The 17,750-nt window shown below is 41.1% G+C and overlaps 1 protein-coding gene across 4 annotated transcripts in view; it reads right to left on the minus strand.

Annotated features, from left to right (window-relative positions):
* The window catches only part of LOC124114609 (spectrin alpha chain, non-erythrocytic 1-like), a 456,322-nt gene that overhangs the window by 23,359 nt on the left and 415,213 nt on the right, over window positions 1–17,750 (minus strand). For all 4 annotated transcript variants that reach the window (XM_048385836.1, XM_048385837.1, XM_048385833.1 and 1 more), the window contains exons 16-17: window positions 13,046–13,125; window positions 329–380 (exon numbers count right to left, since the gene is read on the minus strand). In XM_048385836.1, the coding sequence (XP_048241793.1) occupies window positions 329–380; window positions 13,046–13,125 (132 nt within the window). The remainder of the gene's footprint in view (window positions 1–328; window positions 381–13,045; window positions 13,126–17,750) is intronic.

The raw sequence follows: 17,750 nt of genomic DNA on the forward strand, positions 1-17,750 counted from the left end.
GTGTCCGTGGGAAGTACTACATACCCAGTGTCTGTGGGGAGTACTCTATACCCAGTGTCTGTGTGGAGTACTATATACACAGTGTCTGTGGGGAGTACTACATACCCAGTGTCTGTTGGGAGTACTATATACCCAGTGTCTGTGGGGAGTACTCTATACCCAGTGTCTGTGGGAGTACTTTGTACCAAGTGTCTGTTGGGAGTACTATATACCCAGTGTCTGTGGGGAGTACTACATTACCAGTGTCTGTGGGGAGTACTATATACCCAGTGACTGTGGGCATTGTTATAGTGGGTAAAGTGAGAATGTACTTCTATTCTCTACTTACCTTCCACCAGTCGGGATCTGAACTGTTGATGAGATTCACTTTCCATCCTGCCCTGTCAGGATACAACATTGATGTTTGAGGAGTAAATAATACATTATACCTGAGCATGTTAGTTTGCAATTATTAAGTAAATATATTACTCACAAGTTTCTAGTTTTCAAAGTTAAAACTGTTTTCTAGTTGTTTTCCCATAAAGCACCTGCCTGAAAGACACATGGAAACCAATTGTTTTTTAAACTTAGTTTGTGACAAGAGTTGATTAAATCTTGTTTCCTAGACTACATAAATATGAAGGATTTGTTTTCTGAAACTCATATGAGCTTAGAATTAGTTAGAAATGGTTTTATGGTTATATTTTATAATATAGGTATGTCCTACCTTCCATTGAGTATGTTTAAATTTCAAACATTTCATTAAAAAAATAAAATATCAAGAGGTAGTTTCATGCTTGTTACATTTATGTGTACAGTAGACAGATGAATGTGTACAGTAGACAGCTGAATGTGTACAGTTGACAGATGGATGTGTACAGTAGACAGCTGGATGTGTACAGTAGAGTGCTGATGTATACAAAAGACAGGTGAATGTGTACAGTAGACAGATGAATGTGTACAATAGACAGGTGAGTGTGTACAGTAGACAGTTGAATGTGTACAGTAGACAGATGAATGTTAACAGTAGGCAGCTGAATGTGTGTAGTGGACAGATGAATATGTACAGTAGTTAGCTGAATGTGTACAGTAGGCAGCTGAATGTGTGTAGTGGACAGATGAATATGTACAGTAGTTAGCTGAATGTGTACAGTAGGCAGCTGAATGTGTGTAGTGGACAGGCGAATGTGTACAGTAGACAGCTGAATATGTACAGTAGACAGCTTAATGTGTACAGTGAGTGAGTGAGTGAGTTGTGTTTAACGCCGCTTTTAACAGTATTCCAGTTATATCACGGCGTGTCAGCTTAATGTGGGAGGAAAGCCCGAAATGATGCAGGTCTCAGACATTTACCACTTCGGTGAAACCCACGAGCATGGGTATGGTGCTGACAAACCTAGAAACATAATTGGGGCAAACCAGGATTCGAACCCACAATCATAGGTTTCTGGTGTGCCCAAGGTATGCAACTCTGCACAGCGAATCGCTGCACCTGAGACGACGGGGCACCCGTTCCCCCTAATGTGTACAGTTGATATCTGAATGTGTACAGTAGACACCTGAATGTGTACAGTAGACAGCTGGATGTGTACAGTAGACAGCTTAATGTGTACAGTAGACAGCTGAATGTGTACAGTAGACAGATGAATGTGTACAGTAGACAGATGAATGTGTACAGTAGACAGCTGAATGTGTACAGTAGACAGATGAATGTGTACAGTAGGCAGCTGAATGTGTGTAATGGACAGATGAATATGTACAGTAGTTAGCTGAATGTGTACAGTAGGCAGCTGAATGTGTGTAGTGGACAGATGAATATGTACAGTAGTTAGCTGAATCTGTACAGTAGGCAGCTGAATGTGTGTAGTGGACAGATGAATATGTACAGTAGTTAGCTGAATGTGTACAGTAAGCAGCTGAATGTGTGTAGTGGACAGATGAATATGTACAGTAGTTAGCTGAATGTGTACAGTAGGCAGCTGAATGTGTGTAGTGGACAGATGAATATGTACAGTAGTTAGCTGAATGTGTACAGTATAGAGATGGATGTGTACAGTAGACAGCTGAATGTGTGTAGTGGACAGATGAATATGTACAGTAGACAGCTGAATGTGTACAGTAGACAGATAAATGTGTACTGTAGGCAGCTGAATGTGTGTAGTGGACAGATGAATGTGCACAGTAGACAGCTGAATGTGTACAGTAGACAGATGAATGTGTGTAGTGGACAGATGAATATGTACAGTAGTTAGCTGAATGTGTACAGTAGACAGCTGAATGTGTGTAGTGGACAGATGAATATGTACAGTAGTTAGCTGAATGTGTACAGTATACAGATGAATGTGTACAGTAGACAGCTGAATGTGTGTAGTGGACAGATGAATATGTACAGTTGTTAGCTGAATGTGTACAGTATAGAGATGGATGTGTACAGTAGACAGCTGAATGTGTACAATAGACAGCTAAATGTGTACAGTAGACAGCTGAATGTGTGTAGTGGACAGATGAATATGTACAGTTGTTAGCTGAATGTGTACAGTATAGAGATGGATGTGTACAGTAGACAGCTGAATGTGTACAATAGACAGCTGAATGTGTACAGTAGACAGATGAATATGTACAGTTGTTAGCTGAATGTGTACAGTATAGAGATGGATGTGTACAGTAGAAAGGTGAATGTGTACCGTAGACAGCTGAATGTGTACAGTAGACAGCTGAATGTGTACAGTAGACAGCTGAATGTGTACAGTAGACAGATGAATGTGTACAGTAGAAAGGTGAGTGTGTACAGTGGGCAGCTGGATGTGTTCAGTAGACAGATGAATGTGAACAGTAGGTAGCTGAATGTGTACAGTAGAGAGATGAATGTGTACAGTAGGCAGCTGAATGTGTGTAGTGGACAGATGAATATGTACAGTAGTTAGCTGAATGTGTACAGTAGAGAGATGAATGTGTACAGTAGGCAGCTGAATGTGTGTAGTGGACAGATGAATATGTACAGTAGTTAGCTGAATGTGTACAGTATAGGGATGGATGTGTACAGTAGACAGCTGAATGTGTACAGTAGACAGATGAATGTGTACAGTAGACAGCTGAATGTGTGTAGTGGACAGATGAATATGTACAGTAGTTAGCTGAATGTGTACAGTATGGAGATGGATGTGTAAAGTAGACAGCTGAATGTGTACAGTAGACAGATGAATGTGTACAGTAGACAGTTGAATGTGTGTAGTGGACAGATGAATATGTACAGTAGTTAGCTGAATGTGTACAGTAGACAGATGAATGTGTACAGTAGACAGCTGAATGTGTGTAGTGGACAGATGAATATGTACAGTAGTTAGCTGAATGTGTACAGAAGACAGATGAATATGTATAGTTGTGAGCTGAATGTGCACAGTAGACAGATGAATATGTACAGTTGTTAGCTGAATGTGTACAGTATAGAGGTGGATGTGTACAGTAGAAAGGTGAGTGTGTACAGTGGGCAGCTGGATGTGTTCAGTAGACAGATGAATGTGTACAGTAGACAGATGAATGTGAACAGTAGGCAGCTGAATATGTACAGTAGACAGGTGAATGTATACAGTAGACAAATTATGTCTACAGCAGATAACTGTATTTGTGTAGTAGACAGCTGAATGTGTTCTGTAGATACCTGCATGTGTTCAGTAGATAGCTGATGTTCAGTAGACACCTGAATGTGTTCAGTAGATAAGTGTATGTGTACAGTAGACAGCGGAATATGTTCAGTAGATAAGTGAATGTGTACAGTAGACAGCTGAATTTGTTCAGTAGATACCTGAATTTGTTCAGTAGATACCTGAATTTGTTCAGTAGATACATGTATGTGTTCAGTAGATAAGTGTATGTGTGCAGTAGACAGGTGAATGTTTCCAGTAAATACCTGCATGTGTTCAGTAGATACCTGCATGTGTTTAGTAGACACCTGAATGTGTTCAGTAGATACCTGCATGTGTATTGTAGACAGCTGGATGTGTACAGTATACAGATGGATGTGTACAGTGGACAGCTGAATGTGTACAGTAGACAGCTGAATGTGTACCGTAGACAGCTGGATGTGTACAGTAGACAGCTGAATGTGTACAGTGGACAGCTGGATGTGTACAGTAGACAGATGGATGTGTACAGTAGACAGATGGATGTGTACAGTGGACAGCTGAATGTGTACAGTGGAAAGGTGAATGTGTACAGTGGAAAGGTGAATGTGTACAGTGGACAGGTGGATGTGTATTTTGGACAGCTGAATGTGTCCAGTAGACAGCTGAATGTGTACAGTAGACAGCTGGATGTGTACCGTAGACAGCTGGATGTGTACAGTAGACAGCTGAATGTGTACAGTAGACAGCTGGATGTGTATTTTGGACAGCTGAATGTGTCCAGTAGACAGCTGAATGTGTACAATGGGCAGGTGAATGTGTATGGTAGACAGGTGAATGTGTGTAGTGGACAGCTGAATGTGTACAGTAGACCGCTGATTGTGTACAGTAGACAGCTGAATGCGACAGTAGAAAGTTGAATGTGTACAGTAAGCAGCTGAATGTGTACAGTAGACAGCTGGATGTGAACAGTAGACAGATGAATGTGTACAGTAGACAGCTGAATGTGTAAAGTGGGCAGGTGAATGTGTACAGTAGACAGCTGGATGTGTACAGTAGACAGATGAATGTGTACAATAGACAGGTGAGTGTGTACAGTAGACAGTTGAATGTGTACAGTAGACAGATGAATGTTAACAGTAGGCAGCTGAATGTGTGTAGTGGACAGATGAATATGTACAGTAGTTAGCTGAATGTGTACAGTAGGCAGCTGAATGTGTGTAGTGGACAGATGAATATGTACAGTAGTTAGCTGAATGTGTACAGTAGGCAGCTGAATGTGTGTAGTGGACAGGCGAATGTGTACAGTAGACAGCTGAATATGTACAGTAGACAGCTTAATGTGTACAGTGAGTGAGTGAGTGAGTTGTGTTTAACGCCGCTTTTAACAGTATTCCAGTTATATCACGGCGTGTCAGCTTAATGTGGGAGGAAAGCCCGAAATGATGCAGGTCTCAGACATTTACCACTTCGGTGAAACCCACGAGCATGGGTATGGTGCTGACAAACCTAGAAACATAATTGGGGCAAACCAGGATTCGAACCCACAATCATAGGTTTCTGGTGTGCCCAAGGTATGCAACTCTGCACAGCGAATCGCTGCACCTGAGACGACGGGGCACCCGTTCCCCCTAATGTGTACAGTTGATATCTGAATGTGTACAGTAGACACCTGAATGTGTACAGTAGACAGCTGGATGTGTACAGTAGACAGCTTAATGTGTACAGTAGACAGCTGAATGTGTACAGTAGACAGATGAATGTGTACAGTAGACAGCTGAATGTGTACAGTAGACAGATGAATGTGTACAGTAGGCAGCTGAATGTGTGTAATGGACAGATGAATATGTACAGTAGTTAGCTGAATGTGTACAGTAGGCAGCTGAATGTGTGTAGTGGACAGATGAATATGTACAGTAGTTAGCTGAATCTGTACAGTAGGCAGCTGAATGTGTGTAGTGGACAGATGAATATGTACAGTAGTTAGCTGAATGTGTACAGTAAGCAGCTGAATGTGTGTAGTGGACAGATGAATATGTACAGTAGTTAGCTGAATGTGTACAGTAGGCAGCTGAATGTGTGTAGTGGACAGATGAATATGTACAGTAGTTAGCTGAATGTGTACAGTATAGAGATGGATGTGTACAGTAGACAGCTGAATGTGTGTAGTGGACAGATGAATATGTACAGTAGACAGCTGAATGTGTACAGTAGACAGATAAATGTGTACTGTAGGCAGCTGAATGTGTGTAGTGGACAGATGAATGTGCACAGTAGACAGCTGAATGTGTACAGTAGACAGATGAATGTGTGTAGTGGACAGATGAATATGTACAGTAGTTAGCTGAATGTGTACAGTAGACAGCTGAATGTGTGTAGTGGACAGATGAATATGTACAGTAGTTAGCTGAATGTGTACAGTATACAGATGAATGTGTACAGTAGACAGCTGAATGTGTGTAGTGGACAGATGAATATGTACAGTTGTTAGCTGAATGTGTACAGTATAGAGATGGATGTGTACAGTAGACAGCTGAATGTGTACAATAGACAGCTAAATGTGTACAGTAGACAGCTGAATGTGTGTAGTGGACAGATGAATATGTACAGTTGTTAGCTGAATGTGTACAGTATAGAGATGGATGTGTACAGTAGACAGCTGAATGTGTACAATAGACAGCTGAATGTGTACAGTAGACAGATGAATATGTACAGTTGTTAGCTGAATGTGTACAGTATAGAGATGGATGTGTACAGTAGAAAGGTGAATGTGTACCGTAGACAGCTGAATGTGTACAGTAGACAGCTGAATGTGTACAGTAGACAGCTGAATGTGTACAGTAGACAGATGAATGTGTACAGTAGAAAGGTGAGTGTGTACAGTGGGCAGCTGGATGTGTTCAGTAGACAGATGAATGTGAACAGTAGGTAGCTGAATGTGTACAGTAGAGAGATGAATGTGTACAGTAGGCAGCTGAATGTGTGTAGTGGACAGATGAATATGTACAGTAGTTAGCTGAATGTGTACAGTAGAGAGATGAATGTGTACAGTAGGCAGCTGAATGTGTGTAGTGGACAGATGAATATGTACAGTAGTTAGCTGAATGTGTACAGTATAGGGATGGATGTGTACAGTAGACAGCTGAATGTGTACAGTAGACAGATGAATGTGTACAGTAGACAGCTGAATGTGTGTAGTGGACAGATGAATATGTACAGTAGTTAGCTGAATGTGTACAGTATGGAGATGGATGTGTAAAGTAGACAGCTGAATGTGTACAGTAGACAGATGAATGTGTACAGTAGACAGTTGAATGTGTGTAGTGGACAGATGAATATGTACAGTAGTTAGCTGAATGTGTACAGTAGACAGATGAATGTGTACAGTAGACAGCTGAATGTGTGTAGTGGACAGATGAATATGTACAGTAGTTAGCTGAATGTGTACAGAAGACAGATGAATATGTATAGTTGTGAGCTGAATGTGCACAGTAGACAGATGAATATGTACAGTTGTTAGCTGAATGTGTACAGTATAGAGGTGGATGTGTACAGTAGAAAGGTGAGTGTGTACAGTGGGCAGCTGGATGTGTTCAGTAGACAGATGAATGTGTACAGTAGACAGATGAATGTGAACAGTAGGCAGCTGAATATGTACAGTAGACAGGTGAATGTATACAGTAGACAAATTATGTCTACAGCAGATAACTGTATTTGTGTAGTAGACAGCTGAATGTGTTCTGTAGATACCTGCATGTGTTCAGTAGATAGCTGATGTTCAGTAGACACCTGAATGTGTTCAGTAGATAAGTGTATGTGTACAGTAGACAGCGGAATATGTTCAGTAGATAAGTGAATGTGTACAGTAGACAGCTGAATTTGTTCAGTAGATACCTGAATTTGTTCAGTAGATACCTGAATTTGTTCAGTAGATACATGTATGTGTTCAGTAGATAAGTGTATGTGTGCAGTAGACAGGTGAATGTTTCCAGTAAATACCTGCATGTGTTCAGTAGATACCTGCATGTGTTTAGTAGACACCTGAATGTGTTCAGTAGATACCTGCATGTGTATTGTAGACAGCTGGATGTGTACAGTATACAGATGGATGTGTACAGTGGACAGCTGAATGTGTACAGTAGACAGCTGAATGTGTACCGTAGACAGCTGGATGTGTACAGTAGACAGCTGAATGTGTACAGTGGACAGCTGGATGTGTACAGTAGACAGATGGATGTGTACAGTAGACAGATGGATGTGTACAGTGGACAGCTGAATGTGTACAGTGGAAAGGTGAATGTGTACAGTGGAAAGGTGAATGTGTACAGTGGACAGGTGGATGTGTATTTTGGACAGCTGAATGTGTCCAGTAGACAGCTGAATGTGTACAGTAGACAGCTGGATGTGTACCGTAGACAGCTGGATGTGTACAGTAGACAGCTGAATGTGTACAGTAGACAGCTGGATGTGTATTTTGGACAGCTGAATGTGTCCAGTAGACAGCTGAATGTGTACAATGGGCAGGTGAATGTGTATGGTAGACAGGTGAATGTGTGTAGTGGACAGCTGAATGTGTACAGTAGACCGCTGATTGTGTACAGTAGACAGCTGAATGCGACAGTAGAAAGTTGAATGTGTACAGTAAGCAGCTGAATGTGTACAGTAGACAGCTGGATGTGTACAGTGGAAAGGTAAATGTGTACAGTAGACAGTGGAATGTGTTAAGTAGACAGCTGAATGTGTATAGTAGACAGATGGATGTGTACAGTAGACAACTGGATGTGTACAGTAGACAGATGAATATGTTCCATAGATACCTGAATGTATTCAGTAGATACCTGAATGTGTACAGTAAATACCTGCATGTGTACAGTGGACACCTCAATGTGTACGGAGGATACCTGAATGTGTTCAGGAGATATCTGACTGTGTTCAGTAGATGCCTGAATGTGTTCAGTAGATATCTGACTGTGTTCAGTAGATAAGTGTATGTGTACAGTAGACATCTGAATGGGTTCAGTAGATACCTGCACACATTCAGGAGATAAGTGTATGTGTTCAGTAGATACCTGCATGTGTTTGGGAGACACCTGAATGTGTACAGTAGATACCTGCATGTGTTCAGTAGATAACTGTATGTGTTCAGTAGATACCTGCATGTGTTCAGTAGATACCTGAATGTGTACAGTAGATACCTGCATGTGTTCAGTAGATAATTGTATGTGTTCAGTAGATACCTGCATATGTTCAGTAGTTAAGTGTATGTTTGCTGTAGATACCTGAATGTGTACAGAGGATACCTGAATTTATTTAGTAGACACATGTATGTGTTCAGTAGATACCTGTCTGTGTTCAGTAGATAACTGTATGTGTTCAGTACATACCTGCATGTGTTCAGTAAATAAGTGTATATGTGTTCAGTAGTTACCTGCATGTGTTCAGTAGATGCCTGAATGTGTTTAGTAGATATCTGACTGTGTTCAGTAGATACCTGCATATGTTCAATGGATAAGTGTATGTGTTCAGTAGATACCGGAATGTGTTCAGTAGATACCTGCATATGTTCAGTAGATAAGTGTATGTGTTCAGAAGATATCTGAATGTGTTCAGTAGATACCTGAATGTGTTCAGTAGATACCTGCATATGTTCAATGGATAAGTGTATGTGTTCAGCAGATACCTGAATGTGTTCAGTAGATACCTAAATGTGTTCAGTAGATACCTGCATGTGTTCAGTAGATACCTGCATATGTTCAGTAGATACCTGAATGTGTTCAGTAGATACCTGAATGTGTTCAGTAGATACCTGAATATGTTCAGTAGATAAGTGTATGTGTTCAGTAGATGAGTGTATGTGTTCAGTACATACCTGCATGTGTTCAGTAGATAACTGTATGTGTTCAGTGGATACCTGCATGTGTTCAGTAGATGCCTGAATGTGTTCAGTAGATATCATACTGTGTTCAGTAGACACCTGAATGTGTTCAGTAGATACCTGAATGTGTTCAGTAGATGAGTGTATGTGTTCAGTACATACCTGCATGTGTTCAGTAGATAACTGTATGTGTTCAGTGGATACCTGCATGTGTTCAGTAGATGCCTGAATGTGTTCAGTAGATATCATACTGTGTTCAGTAGACACCTGATTGTGTTCAGTAGATACCTGAATGTGTTCAGTAGATACCTGCATATGTTCAGTGGATAAGTGTATGTGTTCAGTAGATACATGAATGTGTACAGTAGATACCTGAATGTGTTGAGTAGATACATGAATGTGTTCAGTAGATACATAAATGTGTTCAGTCGATACCTGAATGTGTTCAGTAGATACCTGAATGTGGTCAGTAGATACATGAATGTGTTTGGTAGATACATAAATGTGTTCAGTAGATACCTGAATGTGTTCGGTAGACACCTGAATGTGTTCAGTAGATACCTGCATATGTTCAGTAGATGAGTGTATGTGTTCAGTAGATACATGAATGTGTACAGAGGATACGTGCATGTGTTCAGTTGATAAGTGTATGTGTTCAGTAGATACATAAATGTGTTCAGTAGATACCTGAATGTGTTCAGTAGATACCTGCATATGTTCAGTAGATAAGTGTATGTGTTCAGTAGATACATGAATGTGTTCAGTAGGTACCTGAATTTGTTCAGTAGATACCTGCATGTGTTCAGTAGATAAGTGTATGTGTTCAGTAGATACATGAATGTGTTTAGTAGACACATGTATGTGTTCAGTAGATACCTGAATGTGTTCAGTAGATACCTAAATGTGTTCAGTAGATACCTGCATATGTTCAGTAGATAAGTGTATGTGTTCAGTGGATACCTGCATGTGTTCAGTAGATGCCTGAATGTGTTCAGTAGATATCATACTGTGTTCAGTAGACACCTGAATGTGTTCAGTAGATACCTGAATGTGTTCAGTAGATACCTGCATATGTTCAGTGGATAAGTGTATGTGTTCAGTAGATACATGAATGTGTACAGTAGATACCTGAATGTGTTGAGTAGATACATGAATGTGTTCAGTAGATACATAAATGTGTTCAGTCGATACCTGAATGTGTTCAGTAGATACCTGAATGTGGTCAGTAGATACATGAATGTGTTTGGTAGATACATAAATGTGTTCAGTAGATACCTGAATGTGTTCGGTAGACACCTGAATGTGTTCAGTAGATACCTGCATATGTTCAGTAGATAAGTGTATGTGTTCAGTAGATACATGAATGTGTACCGAGGATACTTGCATGTGTTCAGTTGATAAGTGTATGTGTTCAGTAGATACATAAATGTGTTCAGTAGGTACCTGAATGTGTTCAGTAGATACCTGCATGTGTTCAGTAGATAAGTGTATGTGTTCAGTAGATACATGAATGTGTTTAGTAGACACATGTATGTGTTCAGTAGATTCCTGAATGTGTTCAGTAGATACCTAAATGTGTTCAGTAGATACCTGCATATGTTCAGTAGATAAGTGTATGTGTTCAGTAGATACCTGCATGTGTTCAGTAGATGCCTGAATGTGTTCAGTAGATATCTGACTGCGTTCAGTAGACACCTGAATGTGTTCAGTACATACCTGAATGTGTTCAGTAGATAAGTGTATGTGTTCAGTGGATACATGGATGTGTTCAGTAGATACCTGAATGTGTTCAGTTGATACCTGCATGTGTTCAGTAGATAAGTGTATGCGTTCAGTAGATACATGAATGTTCTCAGTAGATACCTGAATGTGTTCAGTAGATAAGTGTATGTGTTCAGTAGATAAGTGTATGTGTTCAGTAGATACATGAATGTGTACAGTAGATACCTGCATGTGTTCAGTAGATACCTGAATGTGCTCAGTAGATACCGGCATGTGTTCGGTAGATACCTGAATGTGTACAGAGGATACCTGAATGTGTACAGTAGATAAGTGGATGTGTTCTGTAGATACCTGAATTTGTTCAGTAGATACCTGAATGTGTACAGTAGATACCTGCATGTGTTCAGTAGATACCTGAATGTGTACAGTAGATACCTGCATGTGTACAGGAGATAAGTGTATGTGTTCAGTAGATACCTCAATGTTTTCAGTAGATAAGTGTATGTGTTCAGTAGATACCTGCATGTGTTCATCAGATACCTGAATGTGTACAGTAGATACCTGAATTTGTTCAGGAGATAAGTGTATGTGTTTAGTAGATACCTGCATGTGTACAGTAGATACCTGCATGTGTTCATCAGATACCTGAATGTGTACAGAGGATACCTGAATGTGTACAGTAGATAAGTGGATGTGTTCTGTAGATACCTGAATTTGTTCAGTAGATACCTGCATGTGTTCAATAGATACCTGCATGTGTTCAGTAGATACCTGAATGTGTACAGTAGATACCTGCATGTGTTCAGTAGATAAGTGTATGTGTTCAGTAGATACCTGAATGTGTACAGTAGATACCTGCATGTGTACATCAGATACCTGAATGTGTACAGTAGATACCTGAATTTGTTCAGGAGATAAGTGTATGTGTTTAGTAGATACCTGAATGTGTACAGTAGATACCTGCATGTGTTCAGTAGATACCTCAATGTGTACAGTAGATACCTGAATGTGTACAGTAGATACCTGCATGTGTTCAGTAGATACCTGAATGTGTACAGTAGATACCTGCATGTGTACAGTAGATACCTGAATGTGTACAGTAGATACCTGCATGTGTACAGTAGATACCTGCATGTGTTCAGTAGATACCTGAATGTGTACAGTAGATACCTGCATGTGTACAGGAGATAAGTGTATGTTTGCTGTAGATACCTGAATGTTTTCAGTAGATAAGTGTATGTGTTCAGTAGATACCTGCATGTGTTCATCAGATACCTGCATGTGTTCAGTAGATACCTGAATGTGTACAGTAGATACCTGCATGTGTACAGTAGATACCTGAATGTGTACAGTAGATACCTGAATGTGTACAGTAGATACCTGCATGTGTTCAGTAGATACCTGCATGTGTTCAGTAGATACCTGAATGTGTACAGTAGATACCTGCATGTGTACAGGAGATAAGTGTATGTTTGCTGTAGATACCTGAATGTTTTCAGTAGATAAGTGTATGTGTTCAGTAGATACCTGCATGTGTTCATCAGATACCTGAATGTGTACAGTAGATACCTGAATGTGTTCAGGAGATAAGTGTATGTGTTCAGTAGATACCTGCATGTGTTCATCAGATACCTGAATGTGTACAGTAGATACCTGAATGTGTTCAGGAGATAAGTGTATGTGTTTAGTAGATACCTGCATGTGTACAGTAGATACCTGAATATGTATGATATATACCTGCATGTGTTCAGTAGATACCTGAAAGGGTTAAATAGATACCTGAATGTGTTCAGAAGATACCTGTATCAGAAGCACCTGCATGAATCAAGAAGAAATAGTATTGATCTACCTAAGATCCATGTCATCTTTTTCCTTTCCTTTGAAGTTATATAGCACCACATACACGTCTGTGTCTTTTCTCTTTGATTTCTGCAAGTAAAGTACAGAGGAACAAGAAGATGAATCATACACTTCCATTAAATTTTGATGTCATGACTGGTGTACGGGGTATAGATGTGACATAATTCCTGCAAATCCTTAACCTCTATTACATCATAGCCATAAATCCTATATTTTGGCTGCAGACACACTATTATAAAATATTCAGATTTTCAACAGATGTCCTCTTCACTGTCAACTACACACAACTAGTTGTTCCCCTAATAGCACATGTAGCTCTTCAGCTCTTCTGTGGAAAAAGGCGGAGAAAAAAGTCACTTGTTTCCTGTGTGTGCTAGAGTCAACACGTTTTTTTGTTTTCATTCTAGCACCTGTTATAAGGTTGTCACACTGTTTATTCATTTCTTCAGAAATATTATTACATATAAATAGATATTATTGCAGGTATATCATCTTATGTTTACAATTTTACTTACTTCCTGCTACGTCATCGCACGCGCGTGTCCTCCGAAATTACGTAACCATCTCGTGGTGACGTAATCACTGCTTTTTCATTACGTAACCGTCTCTACTCTTCACTTTCGCACAGCTGTCAATCCGTGGTACATCGCATTGTCGCTCTCCGCTTTCCCCCCGCCCGCCCTGTTTGCCTCCATCTATCTCATTTCCATTGTACATCAATTTTATTGTCTATGACAGGTACCAGGCACAACAAATTGTACATATCTAATTATATATCTCTCTAATATTGTACATATCTTGACAATGTGAATAAAACAAGTCGTGGAGTGGCGTGGTTCTTCTGGGCTACCTCCTATATCATCATAATTTATATTGATATATATACTAATTAGGGTTTCCGGTTACCTGCTTTCCAGCAGGAACCCAGACTGGGTTACCTTCTTACCAGTTGGAACCCAGTCTTTCCCGGGTTTTCACTCGGGAATCTAGTAACAATTATATTTGGCAATGCAAGTTGCCACATAGCTGGGCCTGGCGGCGTTCGCTCCCATTTAGACCCGCAGCGTTGGTCGGGTTGCGTCGTTTCCGTCATTTGGGCTGTAGCATTAAGTATATATTAACAATTAAATTTGGCCTGGCGGCGTTCGCTCCCATTTAGACCCGCAGCTGTGGTCGGGTTTGCGCCGTTTCCGTCATTTGGGCCGTAGCATTAAGTATATATTAACAATTAAATTTGGCCTGGCGGCGTTCGCTCCCATTTAGACCCGCAGCTGTGGTCGGGTTGTGACATTTCCGCCATTTGGGTCTTACCATTAATTATATATTAACAAATATGTTTGGCGACTCAAGTCGCCACATAAATACTATTTATTCCATTTCTAAATTGGGGTAGCCCTTTAGAACCTCCACACCCTCGGCCATTAAATCCACTGTTGCGTCTTTGTCATTCTTTCAACATAGCCCACCTTCCTCAGGGAGGTGGGCCATCGCTGTAATATCCTGCAATAATTACATTTAGTACTAGCGACTAAATGTTTTTATTATGCCAGAAGTGTGGCCAGTTCATGCTGACTGGAGATCCACATAACTTCTGCTGGAAGTGTAGCGAGGCTTCATGTACGGTAGAGTTGAGATGTGACATGTGTTCTCTCCTATCCAAGTCCTTCTTCATGAAGTTAGATGCCTCCATACTCAAGGTGAAGCACAAGAAGCTAGGCCGTGAAGAGGAAAGTCAACTCTATCTTATCGGCCCCTAAGGAGACAATCTCCACGCCTTTGATCCCTTTGACTCCCCAATCAGTTCCAGCCTTTGGATTGGAGATCAGCGCTTTGGAGAGACTTTTCGCCCACCAACAAGCCTCCATCGAAGAGATGATTAACACCCGTCTGGCGCCCATCACTTCAGAAGTAGATCAACTAAAGAAGTTTCAGGCTCAGAAGTGTTCCTCGGCCAAGAGGCCCGACGTGGTTAAGCAGTTAATTGTCATCAAGCCTAAGTCATCAACGAAGTCCAGCACGCCCAGATCACGACTTCCTGACGATCACCAGGGTAGTGGCAAGCACGCCTTATCTCCGCAGAGCTGACCAGCCGAGCTGCCGAAGATACCGTACAGTTCCCGCAGTGTATGGGCAGTGGATGGGCAGATCCGAAAAGTCTGCTACCATTACCAGAGCAAGCTGGTCACCACATGACTCCGCATGGGCTCCCCGGGAGTCGCTAGACAAGCCACGAACACATGAGGAGAGAGCTCAGGCCCCACGTCACCAGGGCAGCCGTCCGGATCCCGTTACACCAGACCCTCAGCCAGCGTGGCGGCAGATTATACCAGAGCCATGGACCCCATCAAACGAGGATGATCTTGGATATGAGCCCATGGAACCATCGGCACCGGAGTCACACGATGGAGAGGCCCCCGATCAACCGGCCACATCACCTCCGCGGGAGTATGGACCAGCGTTGTCCTTTATGGATATGATAGATGTTATATATCACGACATGCCGACCACACAGCCACGAAATGAACAGTTGCCTCCTCCAGAAATGCCTGAGTACACTGGAAGCAATGTTCCGTCTTCGTCATCATGAAACATCTAATCCACACACAAAAATCATTTTGTTACATGAATAACATTTGCATAGCCATAACCATGGAACACGATATGGAGTCTGTACAGGGAAATGTATACAAGTTCTTTAGAGGGAATTTAAACCATTTATTAATTTAGATAGGGTGAATAACTGAACTGCCCAAGCTATGGGTTTTTTAATTCATACCATCAAGTCTACAGTGTGATAAGAAAACAATACAGGTATAGGGGTGGTCTCAAAAACAAAACTGTGAAGTAAAAGGATATTAGACAGCTTTGATACAGGGTGATTAGGCGTATAGTGTACAAGCTTTATGAGCAGAAGGTAACCCTGACTTGTGGTAGATTTTGGGAGGAATTAAAGATAAAATTGTTTCCCAGACTGCACTAACTATTGCTCTCCAAGAGATGGGATTTCGGTACACTGCGCGTGGCAATGACCGAGCACGTTTCAGGGGAAAATATTCCATCCTGTCTATGAGGTCACATTATCTCTGAACCATTCATAATTATCAGTCAGGGGTCCAGATAATTTACCTTGATGAATCATTCCACTGACTACATGTGGCTATCGACAGATGGACAAAAATCAGCCATTGTACCATCAGGTAAAGGTAATCGTGTCATTGTTTTGCACGCTACATCCCATGATATGGGGCTTATTGATAGATGTGTGCCAGTTTTCAAGGCAAAAAAGAAAACTGGTGATTTTCATAAGGAAATTATGGGAGGTGATGTGTTCATAGACTGGTTGGAACTTCAGCTATTGCACATTTTAAACAATGCCAGTGTTATTGTCATGGATAACGCCAGTTAATATAACCTCCGGGAATCAGATACTGTCGCCTAAACCATTAGTCTGAAGGCGACCCTACAGGAATATATGACATTGTCGACTTCAGACAATATGAAACGAAAGTTCAACTCATGGAGAAAATTTGGCTGAATAAGAAACCAGTAAAGTACAGGACATATGTGCTTGCGGCACAACACAGTTACGTTGTCTCACGTATATCAGTCAGACATTGTGAGCTCAACCCTGTTGAACGGGTTCGTAGCAAGACATAACACAACATTCTAAAGTACAGATTCACATATGTCATCAGCGGAGATATATGCTACCTCAAGAAAACATCTGTAGAACAACAAATACTTCTGGATTCCAAAACCGCAACCTTCCAATACTCATCCCTCTAAACTAGTCAATCATGTTTCCAAGCAAATATAATGCAGTACATATCCTAAATTGCTACTCCATCAATGCATGTCAATTAAGTACAATAACAGCAATATTTTGAGACCACCCCCAACTCGGTGACATTTGACCCTGGGAGAATGCACAGGATGGTGTGAGGTCATCACCTCGGGACAGGTGTCAGGTAATTACCTCAGGTTATAGGCCATTTCATACATGCATGACAACACACGAATATTTTCTAAGTTTATCATCATTTTACCTGTAAAAGTACATTTTAAGGGTAATAACAATGTCAGTTAGGACAGTCTAGATTAGGTCAATTCGCGTTATTTTGATATATGCTCTTTTTATAGTCCTATGACTCGTATTTGTTACATGATGCCAGAAAATCCGTTTTCTAGCATTTCTGACAGTACTTTTCGACGAAGTCAGACAGTACACGACAGAGATTTCAAGTGTCTACGATCAACCTGGCAGTCAAGGCACATGGATCCCAGTATTCCCCTAAACGAGCACGAGAACCGGCCAGCTATTCCTCTTTCCACAAACTACCGTGAAAGACGTATATCCCATCAGTAAAAGAATCCTACCAAGCATCCAGGCATTACGACAAGCCATCGTCAGACTCCTTTCAGAACTCAGACTCCAAATGCCGCGGATGTGGATGTAGAGGTTTCAAGCCTATAGGTCGTGGGGATAGAAGATGACACGTTTCTCCCCCCCCTCCAAGTGTTGCAGATCCTATCGAACTGTTTTTGTCTACAGATTACGATACACGACTTCCGCCATTCAACATAACGCAGTCTCAGGTTCCAGTGGGAGGGCGTCTTTTGTCATATGCCAAAAATTTGACGCCATCAAGACCCTTCTCACCAAATGGGCCATTTGGAGATTGCGGGATACAAAC

Source organism: Haliotis rufescens, unplaced genomic scaffold (genome assembly GCF_023055435.1).
Source record: "Haliotis rufescens isolate VD_foot unplaced genomic scaffold, xgHalRufe1.0.p SCAF_6, whole genome shotgun sequence".
NCBI lineage: Eukaryota > Metazoa > Mollusca > Gastropoda > Lepetellida > Haliotidae > Haliotis > Haliotis rufescens.